We start from the raw sequence: 20,278 nt of genomic DNA, 5'->3' as shown, positions 1-20,278 counted from the left end.
TTAGGGCTATACAAATAAACTTGACTTGACTTGACTTGACTTGACTTGACTTGACTCGGAGACGGATTGGCTCCTTGCCAAGATTTTTGTCAAAAATGCAAATATGGTGACTCATCAGGCTATCTCCCACCTGAAGAACACTCACTTTTTGTCTGAGGTCTGGGCCATGAGCCTCTTCCGCAACATCTCTGCCATTCATCCCATACACAAGGTAAAGTAGATCAATAGCAGTCCTGACAAAACAAATGTATTTTTTAGCAAAATGAACTTTTTGTCCTCCGATTAATCGACTAGGAATCAGTCTTGCCCTTTAGATTCCATCTTCTAGTTTTGTTTTGCTTTTCAACCAAACTTCCCTTTGTGTGTAGTTGCTGATCCCTCATTTCCGCTGGATTCTACACGTCTACGCTGAGGCCCGCGAGGTTCTGTTGGGATCTTCCGGGACTTTTTCAAAGGTACAGCCCGTCCTGATCCCAGTCTCCTTTTTCACGCATTTCCAGGCTCATGTGATTTATATTTTGCGTGACTAGAGTTCAGTTGGGATCGACGGAACTCTCGAGCTAATGGCGCGGGAGTAACACAAGCTAACGTACACCTCGCTCTGCTTACCGGACGACATTCGCTCTCGAGGACTCGAGTCCATCCCCGACTTCTACTACAAAGATGACGGCCTTAAAATCTGGTACATCATCCACAAGTAGTTATATTTAATTGTCATCATCATAATTGCCAGAACTATCCAAGAGTCAGATTGTGATTTTTTGTTGTTGTCAGATTTGTGCAGGCTGTAGTCGGACACTACTATCGTTCAAACAACGAGGTGGTCCAAGACTCGGAGCTGCAAGCGTGGATCCAGGAGATCTTCACTCGCTACTTTTTAGGAAAGAAGTCTTCAGGTAATAAACCCATTTGAATTTTTCAATACAATGTCTGTGCATAGTAAACTTTTTTTCGAAAATATTTTGTCACAGGATGTCCCGAGGCCTTCCAAAATGTTGAGGAGGTGGTCAAGTTCATCACCATGGTGATCTTCACGGTTTCAGCTTGACATGCTGCCATCAATAATGGACATACCACAAATGGTCAAGTGCGTTAGCGTCAAGGTGGCTCCAGAATCAGTTTTTCTTGAGACGGGGGAAGTAAAACAAAAGTGTGAGCATATAACGTATAAGTGGTTTCTTCCATTTTGTCTTGTCTTAGTTTGACGTTCATGCCCAACGGCTCCTTACTGTTGCGCAAGCCGTCTCCAACCACCAAAAGACAAACCAGCATGGCGACCATTTTGGAGACGCTCCCAAACATCGGCGAGTCAGTCAAAGCAGTCCTGCTGCTGTAAAGGGAGCAGACAGTACAGCCAAGTGCGTAGCGACAGAGACTTTATTGTGGGGGAAAGATGGGAATAGCTGGCGCTGGAGCGACGATCTGGCTGGGGTGGACAGGCAATTCTGCGGGAATACTAAAATGGTTAAGCGAGTCAGGCTTCCAGGGACGGATGAGCGAAGCAGCATCACGGGACACGCTGACACGCGGGTCTGTGCTGGCGGCGCTGATATAGCGCTGTCAATGAGCCCGCGGCAGGTGGCGGTGATTCCACTGACAGGAGGTCAGTGGTCGTGTCACAGGTGGCGCCAGCACGTGACAGAACCCCCCCCACAAGGGACGGCTCCAGACGTCCCCATGAAACAAAACAAAAAAAAGAAGGCAACCCCCCGGACGACCAGGTGGGGGGGTCAATACGTCGTCGAAGCGTCCGACTCCTCGGCGGACGCAGGATCGACGGACGCGGGAGCAGAAGACCCTGGTGCCGGCGGACAAGGTCGCCCCGGACCCTCACCCCTGGTCCCCTCGTCCCTCCTCGGGCGTCCGCGCCGAGGACCCGGTTCGTCCGGATGACAGCGATGGAACTCCGCGATGAGCGAACGGTCGAGTATCCAGCAGCTCAGCACCCAGGAGCGGTGCGCGTCATCATAACCCTCCCAATCCACGAGGTACATGACCACGCCGCCGTGGTCGGAGCAAGGAGCAGACAGCGTAAGCCGGACCCCCTTCGACGAACCCCGAGGAGAGGCTGGCCGTAGCGCCGAGGAGTCGACAGAACTCCGCCCAGAAGGCGGAAGCGAATTGTGGGCCTCGGTCTGACACGATGTCTTGTGGGAGACCGTGGTGACGAAAAACCTCCCGCACCATGATGGACGCAGTCTGCTTCGAAGAAGGGAGCTTAGGCAGAGGAATGAAATGTGTCATCTTGCTAAAACGGTCCACCACCGTGAGGACCACCGGGTTTCCTTCTGAGGGGGGGAGGCCCGTGACAAAGTCGACCGACAGGTGAGACCAGGGACGCCGGGGAACCGGCAAGGGCTGGAGCAGCCCGGCCGGAGGACTAGTAGATGTCTTACAGCGGTTACAAATTGAGCAGGCTCTGACGTAATCCGTAATCACTGGTGTCCACTTGCCAGGTGGGCCACCAGAAACGCTGTGCCACCACGTACCTCGTGCGGGCTGCTCCGGGATGACAGGCCAGGCGTGAGTCGTGCGCCCATTGCAGGACGGACGACCGGAGGCCTTCAGGGATGAACAGGGGACCCTCCGGGCAGTTGGTGGGGCCAGGTTGATCGCGCGAGGTGGCTTCCACTTGGCGCTCAATCTCCCATGAAAGAGCCGCCACCCGAACCGAGCTCGGGAGGATAGTGGGAGGCGGGCCCTGTCCCTCCCCCCCACCAGGAAACAAACGTGACAGGACGTCCGCCTTCGTGTTACGGGAACCCGGTCTGTAGGAAAGAGAAAACTCAAACCGGTCAAAGAAAAGAGCCCACCGTGGTTGTCTCGCGTTCAGTCTCTTGGCCAATCTCAGATACTCCAAGTTGCGGTGGTCGGTCCAGACAATGAATGGAGTGGTGGCGCCCTCCGGCCAATGCCGCCAATCCTCCAAGGCCAACTTGACGGCGAGGAGCTCCCGATTTCCGACGTCATAGTTCCGTTCTGAGGCTGACAAGCGGCGAGAAAAGAAGGCGCACGGGTGGAGACGATCGTCTTGGCGGCTACGCTGGGACAGCACCGCCCCGACACCTATGTTCGAGGCGTCCACCTCGACCACGAACTGTCTGTTCGGCTCGGGAACTCGGAGGACGGGAGCAGATGTAAATCTCCTCTTAAGCTCCCGAAATGCCCGTTCAAGTTCAAGTTCAAGTTCAAGTTCAAGTTTACTTTATTGTCAAAAATCCTATGTAACAGGGTTACCACAGAAGTTTGAAATTGCGTTTGACCAGTCTCCAATGTGCAGTTTAACTAAAAACATTTAAATAAGACATTGACATAAATCTCTTTCTTTCTCACACACACATACACACAACACACACAACACACACACACACACAGCTAACTTACTCATACTGAATTTACAATTTCTTTCTCTGACATACCGTATTTGCCGGTGTATTGGTCGACCTTTTTCGATCCAAAATTGACCGAAAAAAAATCGACCTCGACTTATACACCGAGTCATAAAATTTAACTTCGTATTCATCGCTTCAAATGTGATGGTAACCAAGGCCGTTTCTCATGCATCTCATTTTGCGTTGCACTTAGAAAATTTGAACCGGGCGGCGTGCGCGAGTGCGCGGCCCGCTGGAAGTCGAATGAGGCTCAGCGATCTCCTCCGCGGTGCTTATAAACAGCCGATCCGCTCGGCGGGGGCTATTTTCGGCCACTCGGCGCGTGCGCACGGCCTCCCGGATGTGCCGGGCGGCGTGCGCGAGTGCGCGGCCCGCTGGAAGTCGAATGAGGCTCAGCGATCTCCTCCGCGGTGCTTATAAACAGCCGATCCGCTCGGCGGGGGCTATTTTCGGCCACTCGGCGCGTGCGCACGGCCTCCCGGATGTGCCGGGCGGCGTGCGCGAGTGCGCGGCCCGCTAGAAGTCGAATGAGGCTCAGCGATCTCCTCCGCGGTGCTTATAAACAGCCGATCCGCTCGGCGGGGGCTATTTTCGGCCACTTGGCGCGTGCGCACGGCCTCCCGGATGTGCCGGGCGGGTGCGCGAGCTCGCCGGCCGCTGGAAGTCGAATGAGGCTCCGGGATCTCCTCCGCGGTGCTTATAAACAGCCGATCCGCTCGGCAGGGGCTATTTTCGGCCACTTGGCGCGTGCGCACGGCCTCCCGGATGTGCCGGGCGGGTGCGCGAGCTCGCCGGCCGCTGGAAGTCGAATGAGGCTCCGCGATCTCCTCCGCGGTGCTTATAAAGTGCCGATCCGCTCGGCTTGGAGCTATTTCCGGCCTCCCGTTGGTGCCGGGCGGCGTGCGCGAGCTCGCCGGCCGCTGGAAGTCGAATGAGGCTCCGCGGTCTCCTCCGCGGTGCTTATAAACAGCCGCATGCGCACGGCCTCCCGGAATTTGAACACATTTCGTCAATAAATTTCGCATATTGAATTTTGAAGTTTAATATAATGCAACAATTGAGCTCGACTTATACAAAGGATATATCATAAAATCGTAAATTTCCGTCGAATTTTAGGGGGTCGACTTATACACCGAGTCGACCTGTACACCGGCAAATACGGTATTCATTCACAACATAAACATAGACAATGCACACTTACACATTGCAGTCATTCAAACACTAACATGCTGATAAACATGTGCAATACTATACAATAAAATACTCTCTCTCACATTCACACACACGCACACACACACGGTGTGTAATAAGAGTATTGACAATGTAATAAGAGTATTGACAATACAGACCCACACACACACACATACATACACAGCAGCAGAAGTACAATCAGTGGTCATAGAAGTAAAGTTCTGCCCGTTCTGTCCATTTGTACGGGGAGGCGGGACTGGTAAGGGCGGTGAGGGGCGCGGCCACCGTGCTGTACCCACGAATAAAGCGGCGATAAAAGTTCGCGAATCCTAAGAACTGTTGCAGCCGCTTGCGTGTCTCGGGAACAGGCCATGATGTGACCGCTTGCACCTTCCCGGGGCCCATTTCGATGGATCCCTCACGCACCACGTAGCCGAGGAATTTGACAGAGGCCCCCTCTACGCCCCGTAGAACTCGCACTTCTCCGCCTTCACGTAGAGCGAATTCTCCAGGAGGCGGCGCAGCACCGCCCGGACATGTCTGATGTGTTCAGTGAGCGAGCGGGAGAAGATGAGGATGTCGTCCAAATAAACGAACACAAATTTGTCCAGCATGTTTAGTAGAACGTCATTTATTAAGGACTGGAAAACCGCTGGGGCGTTGGTGAGCCCAAATGGAACCACCAAGTACTCGTAGTGTCCGCTCGGGGTGTTAAAAGTCCACTCGTCTCCCTCCCGGATGCGGATCAGGTGGTAGGCGTTGCGAAGATCCAGCTTTGTGAAGAGGGTGGCACCTTGAATGGTCTCGAAGGCGGAAGAAAGAAGAGGCAGAGGGTAGCAGTTCTTCATAGTGATTTCGTTTATTCCCCGGTAGTCGACGCACGGGCGAAGCGTGCCCTCCCTCTTCTTCATGAAGAAGAAACCCGCTCCATCAGGCGAAGAGGATGGCCGTATGATGCCGGCCGCCAGGGACTCCCGGATGTACTCCTCCATAGTTCTGCGCTCAGGAGCGGACAGGGAGTAGACGCAGCCCTTGGGAGGGGAGGTGCCAGGCAACAGATCAATGGCGCAATCGTAGGACCGGTGTGGGGGAAGAGAAGTGGCCCTGGCTTTACTAAAAACCTGCTTGAGTTCGTGATACAATGCTGGGACATTGGAGATGTCGGGACTGTACCTGGGCGGGGCTCTCCCAAGTGGGCTGGTAGCCGCCTTCAGGCACACACGATGGCAGCGTTCACTCCACTGCCGAACAACCCCCACTTCCCAGTCCAGCACCGGGTTGTGCTGCCGCAACCAAGGGTGCCCCAGAATGAGCCGCTGTCCTGGGAGGGAAAGAAGAAAAAACTGGATGGTTTCATGGTGATTGCCGGAGAGCAGTAACTTAACTGGTTCCGTCACAAAAGCCACCTCGCCGATCAGACAGCCATCAATGGCACGTGCGGGAATGGAGGGGCTCAGAGGCAGGAAGTCGATTCCCCACTGACGAGCCAGGCCAAAGTCCATGACGTTCCCCTCCGCCCCGGAATCCACCAAGGCTGCCAAAGGCGTCGAACGAATCACAAGCCGGAGCCATTTTTCGTATTCGGCCAGTCCGCACAGCCGCGCCTCGCCCGTGAGGTGGCTCAGGACGAACCCCACCCTGGCAGGTTCTGTCGCAACGTGACGGGTTGGAGGCCGAACATTATGCGGCAGTTAGTCACGAATGCCCTTACGTGCTTGGGATCTCCGTTAAACTTCTCAATAATGCTGAGGCGAGGCTCCGGGACGTCCACGAGCCTGCTGGCCTTGGCAGACGGGCGGTGCGGGGGTAGCCGTGACAGTCGGGGACGCATTTACCGACAGTCCCTGGAGGACTTGGGCCATCTCATGCTGCTGTCGCTGTTGCTGTGGACCCACCTCGATCAGCGTCCGGATGTCGGCGGACAGGCTGCTGATGGTGGTCTCGGCTCGCTCCAGTCGGCTCAATGCCGTCTCGTTGTTCGCTGGCTGCATAGCAATGGTCAGCCTGTACTGTAAAGGAAGCAGACAGTATGGCCAAGTGCGTAGCGACAGAGACTTTATTGTGGGGGAAAGATGGGAATAGCTGGTGCTGGAGCGGCGATCTGGGTGGGGTGGACAGGCAATTCTGCGGGAATACCAAAATGGTTGAGCGAGTCAGGCTTACAGGGACGAATGAGCGAAGCAGCATCACGGGACCGGCTGACACGCGGGTCTGCGCTGGTGGCGCTGATATAGCGCTGTCAATGAGCCCGCGGTAGGTGGCGGTGATTCCGCTGACAGGACGGGCGTGGTCGTGTCGCAGGGGGCGCCAGCACGTGACAGCTGCTATACGTGAGCTCACAGGACTACTCGGATTCTGTAAGTTGAGTGTTGTTAAAGACAAATCAGGGGAGATACTCAAACACAAATTCTCTCTGTGTTACGATGCTGGCAGGTTCCGCTGGGTTCCTATCCTGAGGAACGATTCCAGGAGCCCGAAGTCAAGCTGATGATGATGGAGTTTCAAGCGGACTTTTCCAACCTTAGCAATGTTATCAAGGCCAGAAACGCTAAGCTTGAAGTGCCGTACACAAATTTGGACCCGAGTCAATTAGACAGCAGCATTATGAAGTAAGAAGTGACACGAGGCGTTACGTTCCAAACCGAGAGCGTTATGCAAAACTCAACATTTATTCTATATTTCTTGATATCCACTTAACAGACTACAACACTGTGTTCAAAGTTATGCAAATTGTATTTTTCTTCTGCTTTTCCTAAGTACTGCATGTAAATGACAAGATCATTTTCATGGCATCAACATGGTTGTTCTACTCATGTGTTGAGTGTTAAACGGCTTTATAAATTAGCATTACATATTACCAGTTCAGCTTCTCTGCTTTAGACAAATTCCTCCATAGAGTAAGAGGTGAAAACTCTTGTTAAGTCTTCTAGACCAGTGGTTCTCAAACTTTTTTCAGTGATGTACCCCCTTTGAAATATTTTTTCAGCCAAGTACCCCCTGACCAACGCAACATATTTCTGGTCGAAAAGAAAGAGGTACAGGATTGTCCCGTCAGTGTTTGATTTATTAAAGTTAAACAACTTGTAGCAATGTACCTGACAGACACATTTATGTTTCAAACATTGCATATAGAAACAAAAACGATAAACAGTAAACAATGACCACCAAGAAGGCATAAACCCTTTCAAAACTCAAATACTGTATGCAGCAATGTTATCAAGGCCAGAAACGCAAAGCTAGAAGTGCCGTACACATATTTGGACCCGAGTCAATTGGACAGCAGCATTATTAAGTAAATGAGCGCTTCTTGATGGGTGACAAGTAAACACCTGTCTTGCGTAACTTTTTTAACTTTTAAGATTGAAGGTCCATCTTGAAAGAATTGGCATCGTAGTTAAAACCACATTCATATATCTTCTCATTTGCATTCTTACCGGAAGAAGCACTTTTTGGATGCCAGTTCGTTTTTGCGATGCTCGGGTGCTTGTCTTCGAAAGCCTTCATAGCTAAAAAAAAAAAAAGAAATCTTAATGTACAGTAGAAGATGACAGAAAGGGAAACATGAAGCTAAACCTTTTCCCTTCTCTCAGCTCCACGACCTCGTTATTAGAAAGCCATTGGTGACACGGGGAAAGCAGACTCTCCCCCTCGGGGTGCTCACGGTTATCTTCGAGCAAAACCAGTGGCTTTCGAGGAAGGGAAAACGTTGGCTTTTCTCCACCTTCACCAAGAGAACTTTCCCCAGAGACGAACTGGTTTGAATGGTGTTCGTCCCAGTCTAAAATTTAAAAATAATAATAAAAAAAGTTTAAAAAAAGTATATAAATAAATACACTTTCTAAATTGGTGGTGGTAATCATAGTCACTCAAATGTGGGCTCAGACAATAACCGGTGTTATATTAGTTGCAAATGCAAAAATAAATCTTTGTATCATTGTTTATCTACGCCAGTGATGTAGTGAATAAAAACAATTAAAGGTTCCTCCACTAGGGGGCAGTAAAGTAGTAAGAGATTTGTTTACGCCAGTGAAATAGTGATACAAAAAAAAAAAATTAAGGTCTCATCCACTAGATGTCAGTAATGTCATTAACGTTTCACAGTCTTGACAGCTCTAAACTATTTGTCATCTGCCACTGTTAGTTTCTTCGGAGACAAAAAGTGAAAACTTGTCAGTTTTGTATAAGATGCAAACAAGTACCTAATAATCCATCCATGCGTCCATCCCAGACTTTAGGCTGATCGTTGATACCTGGAAATGAAAATAAAAAACAAAACAGAGTTGTTACTTTCTTGTTTCATATTTGCTGTTTGATAAACAAACAATAAAAGAATTGCGCTTCTGCTCTTTGTTTTGTTCGGCTTGGCCTGCAAGTCCTCCGCGACTCGACTCGACTTTGTTTTATTTTTTTTTACATCTGCATGTGTTTTGCCTGTTGAACTCAACGTTTTCTTTGTCTGTCTCACCTCTATTTGACATTTAAATCTTTTTGTATTTTACATGCTGTACTTGATCACTCATTTGCAGGGGGAGAGAGGAAAAGATTAAAAAGAGAACATCGCCGTGCCAGTTGAGCAGACACCCGATTGACCATCAAGTTGGCTTTTTAAGGACTACAAATACTTAGCGAGTATGGCAGAGTACAAACTGGAAGTAGTGACAGGTGAGCGCTCCTTTACGGCCACGTTCGACCGAATTCTCATTACCTTGCTCGGTAGTCAAGGGCAGAGCGAGACCACAGACTTGAACAACTGGGGTGTCAACTTCATGAACGAGACGGTGAGTTGCCCAGCTTGCTTGACAACTAATGCTAACGCATTCTAAACAATTGGTTTTTAGCTTTTAATTATTTTTATTTATTTATTATTTATTTATGTACGTATATACTTTTTTTACTTTTTTATTATTATCTTTAAATTTTAGACTGGGACGTACACCATTCAAACCAGTTCGTCTCTGGGGAAAGTTCTCTTGGTGAAGGTGGAGAAAAGCCAACGTTTTCCCTTCCTCGAAAGCCAGTGGTTCTGCTCGAAGATAACCGTGAGTACTCCCGAGGGGGAGAGTCTGCTTTTCCCGTGTCACCAATGGCTTTCTAATAACGAGGTCGTGGAGCTGAGAGGGGGAAAAGGTTTGGCTTCATGTTTCCCTTTCAGTCATCTTCTACTGGACATTAAGATTTCTTTTTTTTTCTTTTTTTTTTTTTAGCAATGAAGGCTTTCGAAGACGAGCACCCGTTGCTGATCGAGCATCGCAAAAACGAACTGGCATCCAAAAAGTGCTTCTTCCGGTAAGAATGCAAATGAGAAGATATATGAATGTGGTTTCAATTACGATGCCAATTCTTTTCAGATGGACCTCCATCAATGAAAAACTTCCTCACCACAGCGACTTCACGGTATCAAATGTCCCGGCTGATGCCCGCATGTCCATATCACGATTTCTTGAGTCAAAGAAGGCTTTGTATGTCGGGTAAGCTCACAGATCCGACTTTAAACTTGAATTGTGAAGAGTCACAATTTGAATACTCTTGCACGTCAGGATCTTGGAAGTCATGCTAAAGGGGATGCTAACATCTGAGGAAAATTGGCAGAGTCTTGAAGACATAAAAAGAATTTTCTGGACCAGAAAGACGCAAATATCAGGTGAGTCGCTCACTTTGCCCATCTCATAAATATTTTTTGTTCCATTTATTTGTCGGGTTGGTCCTAGCTTAGCTTTTCTGTTATTAGCCTCGTTAGCTAGCTTGAATCGTCCCCACCAGATTACGTTTCCGAGCACTGGAAGGAAGACGACTTTTATGGAGCCCAGTTCCTGAACGGCGTCAACCCCTGTTCCATCAAACGCTGTTCAGAACTTCCATCAAATTTTCCTGTCAGCGAGGAATCGGTGAAGCCATTCCTAGAGGACGGAAGCACGTTGGCCAATGAAATTAAGGTATTGTTTAACTTCCGTCACCCGGCAGACATTTTGATTTTAAAACCTTCACTGGAATGTCACACAGACGGGGAACATATTCCTCTACGACCAGAAGATTCTGAGTGGAATACCTGGGAAACTCTATCACGGGGAGGAACTCCAAGTTCCCGCCCCTCTCTGTCTCTTGTACGTGAACCCTGAGAAAAAACTGGTGCCCATCGCAATCCAGGTATTTCGCAGAGCAACGGTACCGCCGCTCAGTCAGTGTTCCGACGTGGTTCGCTCTTGCGGCAGGTGCATCAAGAACCCTCAGAAAAGAACCCAATCTTCCTGCCAAGTGACTCGGAGACAGATTGGCTCCTTGCCAAGATTTTTGTCAAAAATGCAAATATGATAACTCATCAGGCCATCTCCCACCTGAAGAATACTCACTTTTTGTCTGAGGTCTGGGCCATGAGCCTCTTCCGCAACATCTCTGCCATTCACCCCATACACAAGGTACAGTAGATCAGTAACTGCCCTGACAAAACAATCACAGCAAAATGAGCTTTTTGTCCTCTGATTAATCAACTAGGAATTGGTCTTGCCCTTTAGACTCCATCGTCTAAAAAAAAAAGTTCCGTTTTGATTTTCAACCAAACTTCCCTTTGTGTGTAGTTGCTGATTCCTCATTTCCGCTGGACTCTACATCTCAACACTCAGGGCCGTGAGTTTCTGTTGGGACCTTCCGGGACGTTTGCAACGGTACGGCCCATCTTTGCGCCCCTGTTGTTCGCTCTCATTTTTAACGCATGATTCCAGGCTCGTGTGATTTATATTTTGCGTGACTAGAGTGCAATTGGAGTCGATGGCACTCTCGAGCTAATGGCCCGGGCGCAAGACGAGCTAACGTACACCTCGCTCTGCTTACCGGATGACATTGGCGCTCGAGGACTCGAGTCCATCCCCGACTTCTACTACAGAGATGACGGCCTTAAAATCTGGAACATTATCCACAAGTAGTTGTTTTTAATTTTCATCATCATAATTGCCAGAACTATCCATGAGTCAGATTGTGATTTTTTTTGTTTGTCAGATTTGTTCAGGCTGTAGTCGGACACTACTATCGTTCAAACAACGAGGTGGTCCAAGACTCGGAGCTGCAAGCGTGGATCCAGGAGATCTTCACTCGCTACTTTTTAGGAAAGAAGTCTTCAGGTAATAAACCCATTTGAATTTCTCAAGATAATGTCTGTGCATAGCAAACTTTTTTCGCACATGTTTTGTCACAGGGTGTCCCGAGGCCTTCCAAAATGTTGAGGAGGTGGTCAAGTTCATCACCTTGGTGATCTTCACGGTTTCGGCTCAGCATGCTGCTGTCAATAACGGACAGGTGAAGCAACGATTCCCATCCGACAGACGGGCTAAAACAGGGGTATCAAACTCTGGTCCGCAATGTACCGTATTGGCCCGAATATAAGACGACCCAGATTATAAGACGACCCCCTCTTTTTCAAGATTCAAGTTTGAAGAAAGACTTTTTGAACACCAAATTTAATTTTTATACAGAAAATGATTACATCTGAAACAAATGATTATAACAATATATTCGAGAGAAAAAGCATGTTATTTTGCCTCATTCAAATCATGCAAAAACTGTCTATCACATCTTAACATCTGAACATTTAAATATGTAAACTAAAGTGCAATCACATTTGTAAATGAATGGCGTCTGTTTTTTTAAATGAAATAAATAAATAAATAAATAAATAAATAAATAAATAAATAAATAAATAAACCAATCTACTGTGATAAAACAACAAAATTGCAATAACTGCATTAACCATCAAAGTGAAGTCTAACTGTAACCGTAGTCTTTAAACAAATCTGAATAAGGAAATACATTGCAATAAAATAATGCAAACTGCTAATGCTATTGTTGGGGAGCCTGAGGACTGTATAGGAGGTTGGCTCGGATGGTTATGCTCTTTTCTCCCCCGGGTGTCGGTCAGAACACAGGAGAGAAGACGTGGTTCAGTTTTGATTGGTTTACTGAATTATTGGCAAAAAAGTAACAGGCACTGTGGCTCATAGGGGCATACAGGCAAACTGGCAAAAGGATATAGGCACACGTTTGGTCATAATGATGTGAGAGCAGGCGTGTACATGGATGAGTCTTTGGGTGTGTGAATGCGATTCTAGTGTGTGATTACTGTATGACGCGTGTGAAGGGTGTGTGGGGTGTGTGTGCGTGTGTGTGTGTGTGTGTGGTTCTGCAACAGACAGAAGTACAGCTCGTAAGTCAACACTCAACCTCTGACATCACACAACATTAGTAGATGGCACACACATTACATGACTAACTGTGTGTGATGGTTCCGCTATACTAAAAAACCATAAATGAAATACTCTCTGCAACATACCAAACATAAGTCATCGAGACAACAAAATACATTTGCAGGCGACCGTTAGTCGCCGTGGCGCTGCGTAACGGCTACTCGTACGATGCGAGGCAAACTTAAAGGAGCGAGCCGGAGCTGTCAATCAAACGGCACGCACACGAAGCAAACTGCGATCGGACAAACGGCACAACAGTGGACAGTCGTAACAATGAAATGGAAATACTCACTTTGTGTCAAAGACGCACACGATCACAGCAACATACTCAGTCGATACCAGCAACCTTTAACTTACCGCTGCGCACAAGTGAATGGGTATAATGTAGAGATCCCGAATGTAAGACAACCCCCACTTTTTCAGTCTTATTTCAAGCAAAAAACATCAATTATATTTGGCCCGCAAAGACAAATTGTGCATCGACTTTGTGTGAAAACTCAAATTGCAAATTGTCTTCACTTTTAAAAAGATGTTTCAAGCAATTTTTATTACCATTCAACTTTTTAAAAATTTGAACAGGTTTTACTAGTCTGATTCCAAAACTTGTTATTCTGCAGGTTGTTTTGTAGCCTATACTGTACACGAGACGTTCATACATTTATTTGGGTTGACAGTCAAAACGGCCCTCCGAAGGAAACTATGACTACAATATGGCCCGCGACAAAAATGAGTTTGACACCCCTGGGCTATAAGGACAAAGGACGAGCTAACTCGTTATCTGCTCCTCCAGTTTGACTACCAGATGTTCATCCCCAACGGCTCCTTACTGTTGCGCAAGCCGTCTCCAACCACCAAAGGACAAACCAGCATGGCGACCATTTTGGAGACGCTCCCGAACATCGGCGAGTCGGTCAAGACAGTCGTGCTTCTGTACGTGCTCTCACAGGACTACTCGGATTCTGTAAGTTGAGTGTCGTTAAAGACAATTCGGGGGGTGATACTCAAACACAAATTCTCTCTGTGTTACGATGCTGGCAGGTTCCGCTCGGTTCCTATCCTGAGGAACGATTCCAGGAGCCCGAAGTCAAGCTGATGATGATGAAGTTTCAAGCAGACTTGTCCAACCTTAGCAATGTTATCAAGGCCAGAAACGCTAAGCTTGAAGTGCCGTACACAAATTTGGACCCGAGTCAATTAGACAGCAGCATTATGAAGTAAGAAGTGACACGAGGCGTTACGTTCCAAACCGAGAGCGTTCGGCAAAACTCAACATTTATTCTATATTTCTTGATATCCACTTAACAGACTACAACAATGTGTTCAAAGTTATGCAAATTGTATTTTTCTTCTGCTTTTCCTAAGTACTGCATGTAAATGACAAGATCATTTTCATGGCATCAACATGGTTGTTCTACTCATGTGTTGAGTTTTAAACGGCTTTATAAATTAGCATTACATATTACCAGTTCTGCTTCTCTGCTTTAGACAAATTCCCCCATAGAGTAAGAGGTGAAAACTCTTGTTAAGTCTTCTAGACCAGTGGTTCTCAAACTTTTTTCAGTGATGTACCCCCTTTGAAATATTTTTTCAGCCAAGTACCCCCTGACCAACGCAACGTATTTCTGGTCGAAAAGAAAGAGGTACAGGATTGTCCCGTCAGTGTTTGATTTATTAAAGTTAAACAACTTGTAGCAATGTACCTGACAGACACATTTATGTTTCAAACATTACATATAGAAACAAAAACGATAAACAGTAAACAATGACCACCAAGAAGGCATAAACCCTTTTAAAACTCAAATACTGTATGCAGAACACTGCTAATTTATATTAATCTTTCTTGTAATAATCTCTTGCAAGGAAATAAAAATATACATAACTAAAAATGTGTTCACAAAAATAAATTAACTTAATTATAAATAAATAATATCTTGTTTACCAAATAAATTGATAACTTAATAAATAAAGATTTGCTCATAAAAAATAATCCACTTTACCTCTTTTGGAATAAAAAAAGAAACTTTTTTCTCTCTTAAAATTGAATTGTTGCATTGAACATTTGATTTGACAAGCGTTGAACAAGCATTGAACAGTCTTGAAGCTTGAATGAATCTTTTGCACTCATACTACATTTTAGTGAGAAACATGCGCTTGTACCTCACTTTGTCATCCTTGATGGCAGGGAGCCAACAGCTGTGATCAAGTTCTTCTACAGGCTCAGTCTGTTTCTTTGCTTTGTTTTGATCACAGTCATTGCAGAGAAGGAGGTCTCACATAAATATGTGGAGGCAAAGGGCAGCAGCTGCTCCAAATCTTTCTGTCCCAGCTCAGGGTGCTCCTGCCTCACACACCCAAAACTGTGTGAGAGTGGATGTGCCAAACTTCATCTGCAGGCCACGGTCAGATGCCACTTCCATCAGTTTTTCCTGGTGAGTGACAGGAAGCTTGCTTCTCTTTGCTTCAGACAAGAGAAATGGGTTTCTCACCCAATCCAGCTGTGCAGATTTCTCCTCCATGTCAGCAAAGTAGCAATGAAAGCCCTTTATCAAGTTAGCCAAATGTCCCACTATGACTAACTTCACTGGAGCTGTCTCCACATCTTCATTAGAGAGAAAAGCATCCACCTGAGGAAAGCAGGTGAAATCCTCCTGACCACATGCCCTTTTCCACAGCTCTGTTTTCTTCAGGAAACCACCCACCTTGTCATACAGGTTCAGGATGCTGGTGTCCTTGCCCTGCAGAGACACATTCAGTTCGTTCAGTTTGCTGAATATATCTGCCAGATAGCAAAGCTTTGCAAGCCAGTCCGTATTCTCGAACAAGGTGGCATGGGGAGATCTGTGCTCCGTCAGAAAGGTGTGCACTTCAGCTCGTAACTCCAACAGCCTGTTGAGTATCTTCCCTCGAGAGAGCCAGCGCACTTCTGTATGCAGGAGGAGTTGCGCGTGTTCAGCTCCCATGTTTACACAGAGGCGGCGGAACAAACGTGCATTAAATGGCCTTGACCTGATGAGGTTGATCACTGTGATGCTGACGTTCAAAACATCATGCAACACGGGGCTCATTTTCTTGGACGCTAACGCTTCCCTGTGAATCACACAGTGAGTCCACTTAATGTCGGGATTTTCCGTTTTAATCCGCGCAATGAGCCCTTTCGCACTGCCCGTCATTGATGCAGCCGCATCTGTACAGACGCTGCTGCAGGATTTCCAGCTGATACCATTTTCAGAGAAAAATGCGTTAACGACATTAAAAATGTCCTCTCCGGTTGTTCTCCCCTCCGGACTTTTGCAGAAAAGTATGTGTTCACAAATGTCAGTCTCAACGTATCTCACAAAAGCAACAAGCTGTGCATTTCCACTGACATCTGTGGATTTATCCAGCTGGAGTGAAAAAGAGTCGCCAGGTTTTCCCACAACTTGTTCGACAATATCTGCACCCATTCTGTCTATTCTGCGGCAAACGGTGTCATTAGACAAAGGCACAGTTTTTATGTATCCGCAGATTTTTTTGTCTAGCGTAGTTTCGGCCAATTACAGCAGTGGCGGGGAGCAGCAGCTCTTCAGCTACGGTGAACGTTTTTTTGGCTTTAGCTACGAGCAAAGAAACCGCATAAGAAGCCTTCAGGGGTTTGGCTGATGTAGTGGAGGCTTTTCGCATTGTGTCTTGGGATGACTTGAAGTCAGAAAGTTTCCTCCTGAAGAACTCCGGTGGCTTACCAACATGGCATCCGTGTTTTGTGGTGAGATGCCGCTGGAGATGTGCCGGCTTCATGCTAGCGTTGGCAAATTTCTCCCCGCGAAAAAAGCACAGCGCTTTGGGTAGGTTACAACTTGTGGACGTAAATCCCATCAAACGATAGTCTTCCATGTACTGTCGGTACTTCGTCGGCTCTGGTTTTGCCTTCATTTTCACTTGTTTCTCCGTGTTTTCAACAGCAGCATCGCTGCTGCGCTTTAGCCACATCTCCACGTTACAGTGCGTCATCAAGGCAACCGCAGGTGACTGCTATTGGTTTGTGGAGAGTCCGTTTATTAAGGATTAAAATTGAATACTGAATATAAAACATACATTTGTATTTCATCAAACGTTTTATAATTAAATCTCAAGACAATCGGGCTTACTGTTTTTTTTTTTTTTTTTAAATACCGGTATATATTTTTGTAAAATCTCACGTACCCCCTGGAGTACTGAAGGAATGGGGTCAAAATACAAAAAGTCCTGCCTAGCTACAAAAACAGATGTGCTCAAACCTCATTGAATAAAGTACATAAGCAGACAAGTATATTCACATATTAAATCAATAAAAGAAACATTTTAAGCATATAATTATACCTACACACCAAATCAATAAAGAAGACATAACTAGACATTTTTGATAAGTGGTAATGAGAAAGGGTTTTATAAACTTTATGATTTGATATATATTTCTGAGCACTTTGAAATAACAAATGTTTTTTGATATATTGCCTGAATAGCTTAATGACCCTTAAGGAACTGTTTAATGCATGCCTGATGTTTTTCTCTAAATCATGGACACGGCCAGAGTCGTCTTGACCGTTCAGTACTTGATTGTATCTTATGTTTTGACTAATGCTAGACGCCAGTTTTTGATTACTACTGAACAGAGGGAAATATTTTGCCTAACAAAGAAAAGATACAGGTGGAAGCATGATTAAACTAAGAATATAATGACGTAAGCAAAGACATGACGTATCAAAAGAACAAACTTTACATAGTAAGGGAACAGCAATAGATTAATGATGTCACAGCCAAAAGCTAACATAATTTCGTACAAAATGACAAAATTGAAAGAATGAGGTACGACAGTGTATGTCCAAGATTGGAGAAGAATGTTCACAGGAAGGTCACGTGGAGATAAAACCAGCAGGTGCCAGAGGGAGCCAGCCAAGGACTCGGCCAAAGATGATCGCCAAGGCCGAAAGACGGGATGGAAGACAACAGCCCCCACACACACCGAATCGCCCATAACCAGCACCCACTCCCATGGCGAACTTGCCCCACCCCAAAGACTCATCACCCATCAATCTCGGCCCACAATGTGCTACTGAATATAAGATGATCAAAGAACCTTGAACATTGCCTTTTCTGAATGGAGACTTTCTGCTCTTGAAGGGCCCAGCGCTGTATTGTACTTTCCTGAAAACAGAGCTTTCTAAACAAGAATTGTGATTGAACTCAACCAACCTGTGTAAGTCTAATTTCTGCTTCAGTGTCTTAGCATTTTCCTAAATCTGAAGAAATCAAACGAGCACGCAGTGAGTAAATTGGATAACAGGTAATTGGCAATGGCTTTTGCCGTGAGGCGCAGATAGCGCGCTCCCTAAATTGTGGACAAAATCCAACAGTACCTCCACGTACCCCCAGGGGTACACGTACCCCCATTTGAGAACCACTGCTCTAGACCCTGCAGACATTTTCTTGGCCTTCGGTGTCACTAAAAGACTAGCGTTTTGCGAACGAATGTTACGCAGCAGCATTTTGTACTAACTGTAGACTTTTGATGCTGGATTTAGGAAGACCAGAGAATAATGCATTACAGTAGTCCAGGCGCGACGTGACAAATGTATGTATAATAGTTTCCGCATCACCGGTCGAGAGGATCGGACGAATCTTAGCAATATTACGAAGGTGAAAAAAACGAAATTCTGGTTATATTCTTAATGTGCTTTTGAAAGGAAAGCATTTGGTCAAATATTACCCCGAGATTACTTACAGTATCGCTCTGAGTGATAGTACGGTTATCTATAGTTATGGTGGTTTCCTTAAATAGTGTTGATAACGAGCTGGACCAATTATCAACATCTCAGTTTTATCTGGGTTAAGATGAAGGAAGTTGAAAGACATCCATTGCTTGATCTCCGCAAGGCACGCCCCAATATTACAACAGTCTCGCGGATCTGTCATTGATAACGGCATATATAATTGGGTCTCATCCGCGTAACATTGAAAACTAATATTTACGTATTATGTCCCACAACAGAATCATATAAATATTGAATAGAATTGGTCCGAGTACCGATCCCTGTGGGACACCACACCTAACATTATAGAGCTCAGAGGACGTATTGCCATGGACCACTCGGTGTGTCCTGTCTGATAGATAGGAATAGAACCAGCCTAGTGCTGACCCTGAAATACCAACACAACTTTTAAGATGCTCTAATAAAATATCGAAGTCTACAGTGTCGAAGGCAGCACTAAGATGGAGTAGTAACAATACCGATGAAGTGTTTGAATCCATAGCTATGAGGAGATCATTAGTCATCTTAGCAAGTGCTGTCTCAGTGGAATGATTAGCGCTAAAACCAGACTGAAAAGATTCATATCGATTAATGGCGACCATGTAATCAATAAGCTGCGGTGCTACTACTTTTTCAAGAAGTTTTGCTATGAATGGGAGGTTTGAAACTGGCCTATAATTACTGAGACAGTCCGGGTCAAGATTTGGTCATTTAAGTAGCGGTTTAATGATAGAGGTTTTAAAGGCTGTTGGCACTATCCCAGAGGAGACAGACAGATTAATTATATTTAAGACGGATGGTCCTAAAATTTGAAATAATTCTTTAAATAGTTTGGCTGGAAGCGCGTCGAGTAAACATGTGGTTTGTTTAGCCGCACTAACCAATTGTGTAAGTCTTTCAAGGGACACGCTTTTAAAATTTGAGAGGGTTATTGCATGATCGTCAGCGCCGGTAATCAGCGGTCTCGATTGAGCGATTGGAATGGACATCTTGATCTCATCCCTCATGGATTCAATCTTTTGAGCGAAAAATTTCATGAACTCGTCAGCTGAGTGGAAGGAGCTATCGGGGGTCGGCTGGCGTAGTGTTAAGCTTTGCCACTGTATCAAATAGGTATTTAGGATTGTTTCTATTGAGATTAATGACTTGCGAAAAATAACGAGTTTTTGCTAAGATAAGCGCATCTTTATATTTCAGGAGGCTGTCACGCCATGCCTGATGGAAAACCTAAAGTTTAAAAAAAAACATTTGCGCTCATGCTTTCTACATAATTGCTTAAGTGTACGTGTTTCATCTGTGAACCACGGAGGAGGCAATCTACGGCGAGTTTTCAGATGTAGCGGCACCACAGAGTCGATCGCATTTAACAATGTCGCATTGAATTCATTTGTAAGATTATGAAGTGTAATTTGGAATTCCCTCTCTATTCCTGTAGGTGACCTTAGAATGTCCACCTGGCGCCAGTGACACGATTCTATTCTATATTTGCTGGTTAGGGAGAATTCAGTTTCAGCAATGTGTGCAATCCTATAATAAGGTAAAGTGGCTGTTGTCGTCCATCACCAACAGCGCTGGTCAAGATCTCCTTTTTAGGACTGAAGTAAACTAGTAGATTGAAAACCGCAGCTGGTGCACAAAGCCATGACATCAGCTCCTTGCCAGGTATAAAAGATACGGGCCTGACAGGGGTTGGGGGGCT

The 20,278-nt window shown here is 46.1% G+C and overlaps 1 protein-coding gene and 1 long non-coding RNA gene across 7 annotated transcripts; one reads left to right on the top strand and one right to left on the bottom strand.

Moving 5' to 3' along the window:
- The first annotated feature begins 596 nt into the window (after positions 1-596).
- On the top strand, positions 597-14,513 carry LOC125990039 (hydroperoxide isomerase ALOXE3-like). 5 transcript variants are annotated; one of them, XM_068649259.1, is made up of 18 exons: positions 597-697; positions 775-896; positions 972-1,165; positions 7,017-7,192; positions 9,110-9,361; positions 9,506-9,710; positions 9,788-9,869; positions 9,932-10,051; positions 10,121-10,224; positions 10,344-10,516; positions 10,584-10,727; positions 10,793-10,996; positions 11,156-11,242; positions 11,330-11,496; positions 11,574-11,695; positions 11,770-11,870; positions 13,605-13,775; positions 13,853-14,513. In XM_068649259.1, the coding sequence occupies exons 5-18, from the start codon at positions 9,215-9,217 to the stop codon at positions 14,030-14,032; spliced, it is 2,007 nt and encodes a 668-aa protein (XP_068505360.1). In that variant the 5' UTR covers positions 597-697; positions 775-896; positions 972-1,165; positions 7,017-7,192; positions 9,110-9,214; the 3' UTR covers positions 14,033-14,513. The 5 variants fall into 5 exon arrangements, with proteins under 5 accessions (XP_068505360.1, XP_068505361.1, XP_068505359.1 ...); XM_068649260.1 differs by having other exon boundaries at positions 604-682; positions 13,605-13,744; XM_068649258.1 differs by having other exon boundaries at positions 621-682.
- LOC125990071 (uncharacterized) lies at positions 7,581-9,114 on the bottom strand. 2 transcript variants are annotated; one of them, XR_007488806.2, is made up of 3 exons: positions 8,783-9,114; positions 8,157-8,361; positions 7,581-8,089 (listed from the first exon to the last, which is right to left on the bottom strand). It is a non-coding gene; the product is annotated as an uncharacterized lncRNA (long non-coding RNA). The 2 variants fall into 2 exon arrangements; XR_011085995.1 differs by having other exon boundaries at positions 7,581-8,361.
- Positions 14,514-20,278: the final 5,765 nt, after the last annotated feature.

This window comes from Syngnathus scovelli, chromosome 20 (assembly GCF_024217435.2).
Source record: "Syngnathus scovelli strain Florida chromosome 20, RoL_Ssco_1.2, whole genome shotgun sequence".
Taxonomy (NCBI): Eukaryota; Metazoa; Chordata; class Actinopteri; order Syngnathiformes; family Syngnathidae; genus Syngnathus; species Syngnathus scovelli.
This window is presented reverse-complemented; position numbering and strand designations above follow the sequence as displayed.